The sequence below is a fragment of the Zootermopsis nevadensis genome, unplaced genomic scaffold (genome assembly GCF_977971745.1).
Source record: "Zootermopsis nevadensis isolate Lab colony 2312 unplaced genomic scaffold, Znev_1.0 Znev_ptg000019l, whole genome shotgun sequence".
Classification (NCBI taxonomy): domain Eukaryota; kingdom Metazoa; phylum Arthropoda; class Insecta; order Blattodea; family Termopsidae; genus Zootermopsis; species Zootermopsis nevadensis.
Window position 1 is genome coordinate 10,613,060 of NW_028259151.1, and position 15,414 is coordinate 10,628,473.

A 15,414-nucleotide genomic window follows, 5' to 3' on the forward strand; every position below is an offset into this window, starting at 1 on the left:
GACAAACATGTAACCTTCATAAATGTTCTTTTCAAAAGGACTCCCTTCTTTTCTTTCACAAATCTTTTTACACAGGCTCCTTTAACAACTAACAACTAATGTTTGTAAATGGTAAATACCTTCTTATTTTCAGCTATACCTTGTAACTTTCAAACAAACATTGAGCACAATACTGTGAAGTATTTAAAAAAAATTGACCTTAAAGGGCACAACTGTACAACTTAATTCACACTGGTAAATGGTCCTGAAACATTTCAATATAATTTTTTATTTATTTGTAACAATATTATATCAATTTTTACAATGTAGGGGATTCTATGCAATTAAATACTTTTGTTAGTAATTTTCTTGTACATTTTTGGGTTTTGCTGAAGCACCAAATTCTAGAAGGGTTCATGTCATTTACTGGCCTATTCTGATTTAGTGGGTCATTTCTCCATACCTTTATCATTAGTGTAGTATACTGTTAAGGTCACATTTTCACCGTGTATTTACATTAGTTTTCTCATTTACATAACAAAATTCATCATCAATAAATAAACATCAGATCCCTTGGAAGGTGTCAGTTTGATTGAAGAAAATAAAGAAAGCTAGTCTGTCAGAGACAAAAGAAACATTTATACAATGTGTTTATGTCTTAAGGTAACACATAATAATATTACAATATTTTTCAAAATATGAATCTAATGATGTCAACTGCAAAGTGTGCCAAAATGGTGGTTAATATTCAACATTTGATGCAGCTCACACCCAAAAGCTTAAGTTACACAAACTGAAACTTCATCAGATAAGTACTCTAAAGAGTATTTTGTGAGAAAATGCTGTTATTTACCATTAGAGGAATGCACATTGCCTAATGAATAAGTAATAGCCACAAATATTAAATGTATTCTTTTCATACTTACAGGGTTCATTCATCTAGGTAACAAATTATCTCCGTTTGGGGCAAAAATAATCTACATGTTAAATTTTAGTTCATAAACATTCCAGAAATGTTATAGATGTTTCCAAAAGATACTCCTCACCTTTCTATGAAAAACTTACACAATGTTTTGTAAAAGTTACAGAAATTTCCATCACTCAGTCTAACATTACTTTCCATGTCTACCCTGATCACACTCTCTTGTTTTCACAAAGTTATCAACAAATCCTGTGTAGCACAAGCAGATCCCTGCTTTTTCTCCTCCTCTTGTCTCATGGCATGTCTCCAAGCATTAAAGTCACTAAGAACACGTCTCCCATAAGCAGTGTGTAATTCTCTAAATGTCACTTTGGTTCGTGGAATGTTTTCCATTGGCCTTGAGGTCCCATCTGGCCTGCATCTGCGGGAACGGTACTGATGTCCGTGGCCATCCAAACTAACCGTCTGTTGCACCCTGTTGAAAGGGTTGTGCCTCTGACGTGGCGGAGGCATCGGTGAATTGCAAGATCCCATTTCCACTTCCCGAGAGTTCTGAATCCAGGCAGTGGATCTCGAATGTGCAGTCTGATTCTGTGTCATGGTCACTGCTTCACATTCTAATGAGACAAAATCGAATGAAGCCTGTTAAAATTATGGTATGTGTTGTATTATGTATTATTTTAATGGTACTGAGCTTTTATCGAAGCACATGAATTTGTTTACATTATTGGCATGCTATTCAGAATTCTGTCTGCAACCTCATTCCCGACCCACCATGTGCCTGGCAAGATTAGTTTACAATAACAGGTGTAAAATGTCAGATACACCAATGGGCTGTTAGTTCCAGTATTTCAAATAAACTGCTCGTACACAATTACTGCACTAACCTTCCATTTCATCAAGCTGTCTCTGCAGCTCAGCTACCATGAGTTTTATATAATCATAACTTGCACATGCAAGAGCTTTCATCCATTGCTCCATGCTTTCTTGGGACTCTGCCCCAAGTGCATAACTGCGGTTATCTGTCCCATGAAATACAATTTTGAACCCAAATTGTTCTTCATCTTCAGCCAGTTCTGTAATGATAAAACACTGTATTATGTAACTATATGTGTAAACACCGACACATTTTGGCATAATCCCATTTGATAACATCAAACATGCACGTTTGCAGATGGCCATAGATTGCAGAAACAGTTCAAGAGAAAGTACCCAATAAAATATTTCTTAACCATTTCTGTTGCGATATACTTTTTTTTTTTAAGAAAAATTAACCTGCAAGTACATCACTCACCGGCTCAGTAATTGTGAGTAATAAATGTTAATACAACATTGGCCATATTTCCAACTATTCCAGAGTTACAAATGTTTTAAAATGTGCATACAATAATCAAATGCTTACCTATGTATAATTCAGTAGATAGTGACACTTAAATGGATTGGTCTGAAGATGTTACATCTACTTGTATACACTTTGCCATTATCAAGTTATAACTTGAATCAGCTTTAAGAAAATCACTGGATTGGCCATTGTATTCCAATACCTTGGCCAGCACCATCTCCAGACCTGACCACTCTCAATTTGTCTTCTTTTCAGAGGCTAAATTTATACTTTTACACAATTCTGGCAAATCAAATCTACCAGTTTATTTCCAGTCCCACATGCAATTTAACGATTATCTCACAAAACATACAGCAAATCTTCTGAAGAAAATGGTAATGCCTTTGTCAAAATCTTCAAACTCTGTTTCTTAAGCAGTATATAAGTATTAATGTAATACTGCTGTAAAGATATCAATTATTTTCTACTTCTACAGCCTATATGCACTTCTTTAGACTCATTTTCAAACAAGTGACTGACCGCAAAGGATGTCAAGGTGGCAAAAGCAAAGTCAATATACATACCAATCGTACAGCCTTCCAACACTATCACACCAACAGGCTCCTTATCTCCACGTTTCTCAAAGTAGAACAGAAGATTGCCCTTCAAAACAAACCATCTCTTCTGATAACCCTTGTTAACATCGCCCCGCTTTATGAGCCAACCTTCTCGATCCACGGGTGTTGCTGAAGAAGCAAAGGCTGCAAGATTCTTCTCATTTATTTTCATGACCACTATTTCTCCTGCAGTATGTCTATTCAATCCTGCATGCAATAAAATAAATAAAGTTATTCAACTCGTCAATGCCTTAGGATATTTGAAAATGACATTTAACATCCAGCAGTAGCTCAGTTGATAGAGCAGAGGACTGTAGTCGATATGTCAACCCTTTAAACTCCAGCAGCAACTATAAGTACCACCTGTTTTAACAATCACTAATTTTGTGTTTTGTCGACAGAGCATATTTATGGGTTTCACATGATTCTTAAAATAAACAGTGATTACTTAAGAGCATTAGTTCCAGATTTGTGTCCTTGCACATATATACTGAGGGGAAAGGTAGTTTCTCAAAGACATACACCCATTCCAGTATTACCGATTGATCTACCGAAAGCCTTCACAAATAAAGTCCTAAGTCAACATCTTCATTACTATCATCACATAAAGCATGAAAAAGAGCATAAGTATTGATTTTATTTTCAATGTCAAAGTCCAAACCTACTGAATATTTTTCAGAATCACTTGCTAATATTAACGTTTCTCCTGACTGATCATTTAACAGAACAGCTGATTGTTGATGCCATATCTCTGACTCAGTAACTGTATTTTATGGATGGGATGGGTACACAGACTTTTCTCAAAGCAACAGAAGCACACAGTCTGAAATAAGTTCTAAAAAAGAGGTTTCAGACTTCAAGGTACTACAAGCATGGTCTGGACAACAAACTTGGCACAGTAAACGCCACTTAGAATAGAATGATTTTACCACCCACATACAGAAAAACAATAGTCAACAAATTTAAATACCATCAGTCTGCATTCATTTAGCTACTTAACAAAATATCTACAGAATTATGGACTGTGGCAATTAGATAATGTAACAATGAGCTGGTCAACTTCTTTCCAAAGATACAAATCATAATACACACATAATGAGAATTTAAAATTGTTCATAACTAGATGATAATCAAAATTATGATTTCCTCTTAAAACTTCTATAAAAAGAATTATTTAAAACTTGCAAAAATATGCCTACTAGCTTCAACATGTCAGTATGCATGTAACAACTCAACCACTGATTTTTGTTAGATTTCATGCTGGGAAGTCTTACTAAAATCTGCTAACATATTCCAACTAGACAACAATAATAGGCATTTTACATTAACATCTAAATGCACTTCTGTGCATGGAAATGACTGTGAACGGAATCACTAGCAAGATGCACAACTACGAGAGGTAAACAATCATTCATGACAACTTAAACATCTTGCCAGACAAGAGCCAGATGCCAGATTCAGATCCACACTCTGTTACTCACCCAATAAAACACTGACAACACAGCTGCTATTCACAAAGGTCAAATTATGGCAAACACACCAGAATTGTTATACTATGCATTCATCTTGTAACTTGTTAAAAGGTGCAACACCACTAAGTGTGCTATGTATGTCAGACAGTGATATATGACATGACAAATATGCCAGCAACACACAATATGGCAGAAACACTACATACATCAGACAGTGATACTCGCAATGGAAGGTACGTTATGTCTGTCAGTAACACATATGACAGGAGAGCTATAAGCATCAGTGGCATGACATGAAGGTGTACTGTGGAGGTTACATGAAAGTGTATATGCACTATGTATTTCTGATAGTAACATGATATGACCGGAAGACTGCCATCTTCGTACTCACCGCCGTGATAACCTCAAATCCCACAAATAATGTACTTTATGAAGGTTGGTGACAACAGATGAAAAAGTTTGTCCCTGATTCCTGAGCGCCACACCAGACACACATACTGAGAGTGAAGGCATAACACCAAGCATTCTCAACCTCGGCACTAGAAGGCCGCTTTGCCTCACAATGAATACCACCAGTACCCACTGTGTAAGAAGAAAGGGCCCACAGAGGGTTTGGATGTTGTAGTGAAGAGAAAATTCCTGCCCTGCTGCGAACTGAATCAGGATCCCCCAGCCGGTGCCTAATGAGTGTACTGACTGAACTCAATGGGAGGAACGAATATATTACATTACATACTTACTGAAAGTTACCACTTAACCTCGTATGAACTTGAAATGAAATTAAGACTTAATGTTTCATTTGTTCCAAAATTTGATCACTTTTAAAAAGCAATGCACAAATACTACGACACATATATTCTCGCAATCGAAATACGAAAAGTACATCGTACGTGAATTAATTTTACAGCCACGGACTGTAAAGAACATAAACCTCCAACAAACATAACCTGCTCAAATAATTGAAACATGGAACTCAGATTGCGAATTAACAACCACAGCTAATACTAACATAACAACTCTTGTATTGACCGTGATTTTGTGGACATTGCCACCCCTATTTTATTACTGGGCTTCTTGAACAGATTGAAAAATGTATATTTAAATTGTTATTCTATGTTCTTGCTTACAGATGGCAGTAGAGACCCTTATCCAATGCCCGAAACTTTCACGATAGTTAACAGTCTGGGAGTTTGCGTAGAACGACCTAGATCCAACGATTATGACCGCTTACCTTGTAGGGAGTGCCCAGTATGCGGACCACTCAAAGAAGGAAGGAAAAAGTTTCCGTCATTCAGTACATTCTGTGTCAGTACAGAAGCCTGATAATTGTTATCCTGTGATTGTGCTGTGTTAACAACACGCCACCTGTTCGTTGCAATCTCCTTTCTGGTCATTGACATCGCCTCGTATCACAACACTCAGACAGACAAATCTCCGACGTCTTAATCAAAGAAGGACGAAATGAAAGCCAGGCTATTGGAAATAAACATCCCATTTTGTGACGTGTTGAAAGCTCAATTGTACGATTTAATCAAATTAAATAAGTCAGAGCACAATTATTATGTGATTGAACAGATTTTAGCAGACAAAGAACGTCCTGTGCTGAGACTTCCGCTGTACTATCCCGATTTAAACCCCAATGAACGTATTTGGGCAGATGTTAAACAATGGGTTGCAAGCAAGAACACAACATTTAAAATTAAGAACGTCCAGCATATGCGTCGCCAGAGATTCGAAGAAATTGGGCAAGAGGAATGGGATAAAGTATGTCAGCATGTGGATAAACCAGAACAAATTTATTACGAGCAAGAAGGCATAATCGAAGACGCTATTGAACGTATTATAGTTGAAGATAATAGAGTGAACAGCAACGGTACTGATGAATCGAGTGATATGTCAGAAAGCGATGATCTGAGGAGTGGAGGAATTGGAAGAGGACCGAATAGTTGTGAAGAAGATAAAATTACCTAACACACTCTGCAGTATTAAGTTTCTAGTGATGTGTAATGTAGTCAAATCGACTTTCCTGTGTTACGTAACGTGGCGATATTTTATTTGGAGTGTACTGTGCGCGGCCTGCTGCCATCCATTCCAACAAACTTCTGGCAATTGACTCGCTCCGATGTTCCAATTCACAAAAGATCAGCGGCCAAAAACGCTGGAACGCAGTATACGTAACGCTCGGTTAATTTTGGCAACTGCAATACGTTAAATGATGTTATGCGAGGTTAGGTTAGAAAGGCTGGTTAACATCGACCAGACTACACGGCGCAACAACCCAGAAGACAGAAATCTTCATACACACTGCTGTGAAAACCTCAAATCTGACACAGATTAGGTTAAGTTTGTTTAGTAGATTTTGTAATGTTAGGTAAAATTTTTGAAATCTTTCTGACGTTTTGACACTTATGGCCACAATTTGTCACGCGGTTACGGTACGTCACACCTAGTCACGTTTTGACACGCTAGGTCACGCTTTGACAAAAGTCTTCGAGAAATTTAGAATAAGTCGTAGAGTAGAATCAGAAAAGTCCTGGATAGGTTATGCGGAATATCTTTGGTTATAGTAAAGTGCTGCAGAAATCCTGGAGAAATGTTGGAGAAGTTATGGAGAAATCCTGGATAAGTCGTAAATTATTGTAGGAGAAGTCCTAGATAGGTAATGCGGGATTTTGTTGGTCATGGAGAAGTGCTGGAGAATTCATGTAGAAGTGCTGTTAAAGTTCTGCAGATATCTGGATAACTCGTAGAGTCGCAGATGTTTTGTTTTCCAGAGACTTCCATCAAAGCAGCTAGACAAATGTCACGAGGCTGAAAGCATCTCCGCACTGTACTGGTGTAGTCACAGGAATGGCATGTCCGAAGTTCGGTTTTCAGTGTTGTGTAGTCCATTGGCGCGATTGGATGCACGATGCTGCTTCAGACATGTGGTGTAATCACAACAGTTGTTTGTATAACGTTTTTGCAAGTGCAGTGTGCTCCCGGTGTAAGAAAGAAGACAGTGTACGTCACACAGGATGAAAATGGCACAAAAGTCAGTTTGAAGAAAACGGGTGACTCGCACTGGCTCGCGAAAGGTTATTATGCACCACTCAATAATGGCACCGGGTAAGTGGCAGAACTCATTTTCGATTGTTAGGGTTTTGTAAGTGGCGTGAAAAGAAATGTGAAATTGGAGAAGGTTTATAACAGATCAGTTCGTCCGAACAAACATTAATCCATTCGCAAATCTAGACGCCTTGCTTTAAATGATAGTTTTATACCTTCTTTTTGCAACTTCATCAGAGATACTGATTTCTGTGTGTGCGCGTGCGTGCGTGTATGCAGGAATGATTATATTTTTTGTGACTGCTCGCGTCGCGTTCTGGATTCTACTACGCAGTACGCCCGACCAGGGGTTGCCCTTCGTGACCCTTGGGATTTGTCCCTAGAGGGGAGGTTAAGAAGATAACGCGAATCAATGACACATCAGCGGTGGGACCGCGATCACAGAATCCCGAGGCCACAAACACTCAATGCTGTGTTGTGTGCAGCCTTCCTTTGTTTTTCGTCGCAAGGAATTATTTCCTTAGAATTTATACCACCAAGAAAATGATGTGGCTTATTTCGTAAAGGAACACACAGACATGCTTTTATTCACAGATGCAATGTCTTTCTAGATAAACTAGTACCACTGTGCTCAGTTGGCCAAGAAGTTCCTCGTCTTTTATAAAATATGGAAGTCCATTACCGCGTTCATAGGAGCCCGTCACCGGTACTCAATACAATCTACATTCTTTGTCCCCCCCCTCCCCAACACGATCAAGTTTAACGCTCATTCAAAACAGCAGGTAACATTAGTTCTGCATAGTTAAATAATTAGATTTGTGGGGTGTAGACAGGAAGACAAAATATTCGGAACAACGAGGCAGGCAACAAGCATCATCATTTTTTTATAGCTTCTTCTTAATCCCCCCACTACTTTTCATGCTCGTTACTCGAGAGCAGGAAGATTTTTTCGGGAAGGTTGAATTAAAACTGCGTTCGATCGCCTTTGAAGATTGTTTCTGTAGCTCGGAAACTAATTACGGTAGAACACAGGTTAGGTTAGACCAACATCATCTGTTTTAGTGAGGCGATGATAAGCTTTGGGGCAAGAACTCAGCATATTCAGGTGAAAATGAAATTGGAGATAAAGTATGATTCTTCCGACGATGAATTCGTATGCTAGTGCAGGGAAACTGCAAAAGCCCTGTGCTTAAAGGGGCCTGTTTCCCCAGAAATTAGTGATGAAGAGTACCAGAAAGATGAAAAAGCTTCGTTACTTTTATTTCAAAAAACAGAACTGCCAGTGGTTGGTGTACTCACAACTCGTCATTGTTTTCGTGCCTATTACGTTCAACACTACAAATGTCTATTGAGCTCAAATCTCAATGGAAACATTTGAATGTGAAGAAGCAGGGGTCTTAGAGAAAATTGCGGTTAGAACGTCATAATCGTTCTTCCGGTCTGTTTGCCCCGGTCGGTCGGCACGTCCGCACGAGATTCGCTTCCACAGGACAACCAACTGTTTCCTCACACGCTTACCGCCCACAACTAAGAGAACCATAAAACCTACTGGAAGCTACGGCCCTTGTCCACGATAAGAATTTTCGCCGTCCGCCGTTCCGATAGATTTTCCGGGTCGGTAGTGATACATTGTTTCATACGAGAGTTTGCCCGCGAGCCATCACGGCAAATCTACCGGTCCGGCTGCCGGACGGTGCACCATGTTCTCAGTGGGACATGCATTAACATGTGCAGCAGACAGGAACGCGCGCACTTTACCTGCCGGACACAGCGACGCGAGGGATGGAGTTGAAGACCACAGGTGACGTGACCTGTCGCTAGATTCGGTAGACCAAGCCCAATGATCCGGGTAATCGCCACTCTAGGCGGACCTAGTCCAGGTCCGGCAGTACAGTCAGACGTGGTCACTTCCTGGAATCCCAGAGTGTCTGCCAGGCGTCCATTGCGTACCTTTCTCTCGGCAGCCGGTCCACGAGGTCAGCCACTAAGTTCAAGACAGGACTAGAATATAAGGAAGGTAACTAATGAACTATTCGAAAATGTGATGACACTAATAAGTCAGAATGACATTCATGATGAAATCAAGAGCACATTAAATTCAGGAAATACTTTCTAACATTCAGTCTCATATAAAAAAAACTAAAGATTAAAATATACAAAAGTGTAATTTTGCCCTTTGTGCTGTATGGGTGCAAAACATGGTCTCTCACTTTGAGGGAGGAAGACAGATCATAGAGAAAACTGCATAATGAGCTTAACACGGCCTGTACTCCTCACCTGATTTTCTTAGGGCGATTAAATCGAGGAGGACGAGGTGGTTGGGAGGCCTGAAGGGAGGAGACCACTGGGAAGACCTAGGCAAAGGTGGGAGGATAACATTAAGATGGACCTTAGGGAGACAGGAATTGATGGAGCAAACTGGATATAGCTAGCTCAGGATAGAACAGTATGGGCTTTTGTGAACACGGTGATGAACCTTTGGGTTCCATAAAGAAAGTGGGCTGTTCTTTGACAAGCCAAGTATACGATCGACTTTTCAAGGAATTTCCTGCACAGCAGAGCGAACAGGCGAGAGGCAGTAAGTGCAAACACACCAGAATTGTTTAGGTGTACATACATTTCCTAACTTGTTGCTATTCTGCTTCCCCACTTCCCTTTTAAAATGTAAACTGTGCGGTCAGACATTTTCTCTTCATGTACTCGGATACGTACTCAGTATATTGCACAATACTTACAGATACATCATAGACCTTAATGAGGTCTTGTGTTTCATGTTAGGCATCAAATCTCTTTACAGGAAGTGCTCTGAAATAACATAAAATTTACTGTTTACAGAGAATGTATATATTTTGTTGTAGATGGAGTTACCTGCAGGTGGAAACAAATCCTCAGAACAGTGACATGTTACAAGCCTTTGGTGCAGGTTATGTGGAGTCATTTCTCACATATGATGTCATGTACAAGCATTGGTATAACACGTTGCACGACTTCTGCGGCGTCAGACGGGAACTCTGCCGGAAGGTTCAGGATCACTTGGACAGAAATCTCATTTGGGTCAATGACATGATTACCAATCAGAGCAACACGGAGCCATACTGGCATCAGGTCAGACTGGTGTTAAAAATATGGACACATTTCTTTTTAATGAATGTGCTTGTTTGAAGATTTGCATCTGCATATTTCTCACTTACTGTAATCACAATCCCAATAGTTTATGCGGCTTCCTCGGTGGTGAAAATGTAGATTGTGGTCTTTTGAGTTGTGACTCCATTTATGCTCTTCTAGCTATACAGTTCTGTAAAATAAATAATAAAGAAACAACTTTATGTAGTGAATTTCATTATCAGTAGGAAATGGATTTTTAGGTGCAAAAAATTTAGAAAACTTTTATTTTTCAGTATGCCTTAAAAAGGACAAAATAAAAAAAGTACCCATAATTACACAGAGTACTCACCAAAAGTCATAAGTATCTCAAACAGAAAGTGAAGCACCGTTGCAGTGAATCACAACAGTTTTGCAAATTGTAAATACTCGTCTCTTATCACGGAAGAGATTTGTATTGTGAGAATGTGTGTTCCACATAACATGATGCTGGTCTTGCATACTTTAACACAAGATGTGACTACCACTCAAATCTTTGAGGTCCTAGAATAAACCAGCCCCCCCCCCTCCCCCATACGTAACATCACTTTCCTGTGATCTTTATTTCATGTTACTTTTGTGTAGGTGAATCTATTCTACGAGCAGCTGAAAGGACTTGAATATGGTTACAGAATTGCAAGGGAACTAGATCGTGAAGCTTCGAAAAATTTGACTTTCAGTGATCTCCTGTAAGTAGTGTATTGCCATATGAGGTGGAAGTTGAAATCAGAATGAAGTCATAGTGTTTTCGGTATTTGTCATATTGAGCTGCAATCTTAATTGAAGTTATAAATTAGAAGACGATTACTGTAACTGGAATATAGCCCAGTATAGAGTAGTCTGAAATTTAAAGCAGCACAACTACTTTACTATGTAAATAAATCATTTCTCTGCTCTAAAATTACTCTTAAAAGATTTAAAGGGTTATAATAACGGTGTATCAGTGTTGAATATTGCTGATTTTCTGAACTTTTCCCATTATTTTATATTTTAAAAGCAGACGCTTTTGGGAGCTGGCTTTGGATTAGTCCGTTCCACCAGACCCACCAGAATAGGATTTTCACCTGAAGATGGGAGCAAAGCCAGCTCCAGAAACGTATAGGGTCTTCTTTTAGCATATCAAGTGATGGATGAAGTCCAGAAAACCAGCATCATCGCACATTGTCTTACAGAGCGTGCTGCAGCACATACCGAGTCACTGCTCGTGGTTTTTAAACATCATTTGAGTAGAGCCTGTAGTGTGATGTGCTCTGCAGTACGTGTTCATTGTTAACCTATAGGTCTCAAACGTCACGTCATCATGTCACAAAAACACTGTTAGAAGTCCCCATTTGTTATGCATCTGACGGTGCGAGATCTCTGTATCGCAAAGGATAGGGACATTTGGTTTCTCTAGAAACATTGTGCTTTGGGAAAGCCTGCTGCTTCTGTGGTTTTATTCAGTCTGTACACTGACAGTCACAGAGATGCTGTCCTGGAGCTCCATCTAGAAGTCTAACCACACTGAAATTAATCTGCTGTATGTACAGGCATAGGGACAACTGGAGAGCTCTTTTTGGGCAGAGCAATGGACCTGTCATAAGACAGAACACTTAATAATAATAATGTACAGGCCACAGCCGCACATTGGTGGCCGTCTGTGTAACTCCACTCTATTCAAATGATCTTTTGCCTCTTTCTATGAAGACCTGACAATACTGCTATACCTGTCTGCAGATGGCTGAATGTTCAAGGGGATCTCGAAGACCTGTTCTCCGCTTTAGAAACAGGTAGTGATGAACCAACTTCAGTGAGAGGAGCTCATTTGCCTGGCTCGACTTCCTGCTCGGCCCTTATCAAACTCCTGCCTGACTCTTCTGATCTGTTTACTTCACATGACACATGGTCCAGGTACAGTTGTGGTTGTTGATTTGCTGATATTTCAGAGAACCTGGTGTCTTTATCTGGCCTGAAGCCAGTATTTGTAGTCTCAGTGCTTATAATTCAACTACCTGATGGATGTATATGTGACAAATAGGCAAGCATATCAGAATTTAGGTATCTTCAATATTTCAACTAAGCTGGTAACCTCTTTCCCTGTTGAAGTTGTAGTGTATATTGGCCCACTTTGCTTTGAATCCTTGAAGATTGAGACCTGCAGGTTCTTTGAAACATCAGCAAAGATTGTAAACTAGATTACCTACAAACTGCCGTGGAAGCCCGAAGACATAAATAAAAATGCCTTTAGTTTCCAGTCTATGCTCCGAGTCCAGAAGAGGTATATCTTCCCATACAAAGTACTGCCTCAGTCAAATAGCACTGTCCCAGGCCATGTCATCACATTCTCATCATATCCAGGGACAATCCAGTCAGGCGATGACTTTTATGTAACATCTGCAGGACTTGTGACACTTGAGACAACAACAGGAAACAGTAACCACTCTCTCTGGCAATATGTAAAGGCTGAAGGGCAGGTAGGAAGCCTTTTCTAGTCTGCAATTTTTATTTATACTCTGTCTTATTCTTATTGTTCGTCCAAGGAAGCATTTCTTACATTCAGACTGTTCTTCATATTTATAGGGGTCATGGGATAAATAATAAGGTAAAAGCAGCCACTGGATTAAAGGCACTCGGAAACTACGATATGTTAAAAATATGCAATCTGATCAATGAAAACCATTTGACATTTATTGGGAAATTTCACTATGAGCTTCACTGTGCATGCTAACATCATCTCCACAGATCAACTACCAACCTTTCATGATTTAAAATGAAATGCATACTATTCTAGCATAAAGATATTCAGCAGTCTATCATCTAGTATCAGAAGTCTTATGAATAAAAAGGCACAATTTGAAGTAGCATTAAAATATATTTGAAAATACATGCTCCTTTTACTCTGTTGATGAATTCCCAGTGGTTAAAGATGAATCATAATCTTTCATAAGTTTTTTTCTGTCTATATTTTGTGTAACTTATCTAATGTATATCAGGGTACTGATTTACCAAATGTGTACTTTATTTAAAATTTTCATTTCAGGTGAAATAATTTTCTGAGTTGTATTTGTCTGTATGTTTTGTATTTATTTATTTATTTACTTTTTTTAAACTTATTCCTTGTGCTACTGTAAGATGAGTGGGGAATCCAGCATTGATGATGGATATGAAAGAGTTTACTCAAAAACCCCAAGAAAAGAAATCACTTGTTAAACATGGAAGGGACAAATTAAAATGACTTTTAAAAATACAGAGTATGTGTGGATTGGATTTATCTGGCTCTGTGCATCTGAATGACTATAGCCTGAACTTTTCAAGGAAACTCAGAACATGGGGTTGGACGAAACCATTAAGCATGTGTCATAGCGTGTTACTCACTGCCTGAACAGGTACTGGAGCAGGTTAGGACAATGGTGGCCAACAGGCTGGGACACTGCGGAATGAGTTGGAGCAAAGCGTTCACTCTGTATAACAGTGGCACATACAACAACCAGTGGATGGTGGTGGACTACAAGCGCTTCAAGAAAGGAACACCTCAGCACCTATTGAGAGACAAGCTGCTGTGGGTCCTTGAGCAGCTGCCAGGATACATCAGAGCTGAGGACAAGACTCAAGTCCTAAGGCAACAATCTTACTGGCCAAGCTACAACACCCCTTACTTTCCCGATATTTACAGTATGAGTGGACAGGGAGAACTTGCAGCTAAGTATGGAGACTGGTGAGTGTTCAGTATACATAAGAACAAAGGATACTAGTGTGAAGCCTATCACTTACTGGTATCCAATTATACTCTGAGGCATTGTACAGAGGTAATTTTACCTTCACATTTGTTATAATTAAGCATTTCAATCTGGGGGAAGAAAAAAAGTATTAATTAAAACAAACATCCAGTTTAAACAGAAAAATGAAATCACTCAGGACATTAGGACAATGATTCATTCAGTGGTAGAAGTTAATGCATGGAATGGTGTGATTTTGTCATATCAAACATTCATTATGAATGCCAAAAAGGGGTATTAATTTTTAAAATTCATTAATGTGAAAATTCGTTAATTAAATGTTTGGAAAAAATTAGTTGGTGTATTTGTACTGGATTTTGCCAGTTGTTTTGACAGCAGGAAGTTACATAACCTTGCTGTTCAACTCAGATTTGAAAAATGGAGTATCATTTTGCAGGTTCACATATGATCGGACTCCACGTGCTCTTATGTTCAGGCGGGACCATGTGAAGGTGAACGATACCTCAAGCATGATAGCCCTGATGCGCTACAATGATTATTTACATGATCCACTGTCAAGGTGCAACTGCACGCCGCCGTACAGTGGCGAGAATGCCATTGCATGTCGCAATGATGTGAACCCGATCAACGGTACATACCCGTTTCCTGCACTGGGACATCGATCACATACAGCCACAGACATGAAACTGACAACAGCAGATCTTGTGACTAAACTTCAATTTATAGCCATTGCTGGTCCTCCATATAACAATTACCTCCCTCCCTTCCAGTGGAGTACATCAGATTATAAGAATCTTCCTCATCTTGGACATCCTGATGTTTTTAAGTTTGAACCTGTTCTATTCAAATGGAAATGGTGAGAACTGCACATACTGCTGAATTCAGGTTAGATTAGTTTTTGAGTAGTAATTTGTTCTGAATATGACAACAATTTTATAAATATATATATATATCTAAAAACTCACTCTCTTGTGTGCATACACACCACATAAAAATATGTAACTTGAAATTTATATTATTTTTGTACAATTACTAATAAATTTCCAGTTGATGTTTCAGTGGTTAAAAATATTGGATTGTAACTGAAATAAGACACAGTAGGTACTGTGATGTATCTGTAGTAAATGTTAATATAAACATAATTTTGACATTCATTTTTGTGCTCTTTACAATTCGTCTGACAAAATCAGAGGATTTT

The 15,414-nt window shown here is 39.0% G+C and overlaps 2 protein-coding genes across 8 annotated transcripts; one reads left to right on the top strand and one right to left on the bottom strand.

The window, feature by feature from the left end:
- Positions 1-466: 466 nt before the first annotated feature.
- LOC110841256 (sesquipedalian-1) lies at positions 467-9,252 on the bottom strand. Of its 6 annotated transcripts, none has more exons than XM_022086630.2 (4): positions 9,118-9,252; positions 2,807-3,046; positions 1,789-1,977; positions 467-1,518 (listed from the first exon to the last, which is right to left on the bottom strand). In XM_022086630.2, exons 2-4 carry the CDS (start codon positions 3,009-3,011, stop codon positions 1,130-1,132), a joined length of 783 nt encoding a protein of 260 aa, XP_021942322.1. In that variant the 5' UTR covers positions 3,012-3,046; positions 9,118-9,252; the 3' UTR covers positions 467-1,129. The 6 variants fall into 6 exon arrangements, with proteins under 6 accessions (XP_021942322.1, XP_021942317.1, XP_021942318.1 ...); XM_022086625.2 differs by lacking the exon at positions 9,118-9,252 and adding an exon at positions 5,543-6,129; XM_022086626.2 differs by lacking the exon at positions 9,118-9,252 and adding an exon at positions 5,439-5,542.
- LOC110841254 (putative aminopeptidase PLBD2) lies at positions 7,170-15,370 on the top strand. Of its 2 annotated transcripts, none has more exons than XM_022086618.2 (7): positions 7,170-7,419; positions 10,218-10,464; positions 11,086-11,189; positions 12,217-12,390; positions 12,728-12,953; positions 13,866-14,194; positions 14,653-15,370. In XM_022086618.2, exons 1-7 carry the CDS (start codon positions 7,223-7,225, stop codon positions 15,074-15,076), a joined length of 1,701 nt encoding a protein of 566 aa, XP_021942310.1. In that variant the 5' UTR covers positions 7,170-7,222; the 3' UTR covers positions 15,077-15,370. The 2 variants fall into 2 exon arrangements, with proteins under 2 accessions (XP_021942310.1, XP_021942311.1); XM_022086619.2 differs by lacking the exon at positions 7,170-7,419 and adding an exon at positions 9,356-9,376.
- Positions 15,371-15,414: the final 44 nt, after the last annotated feature.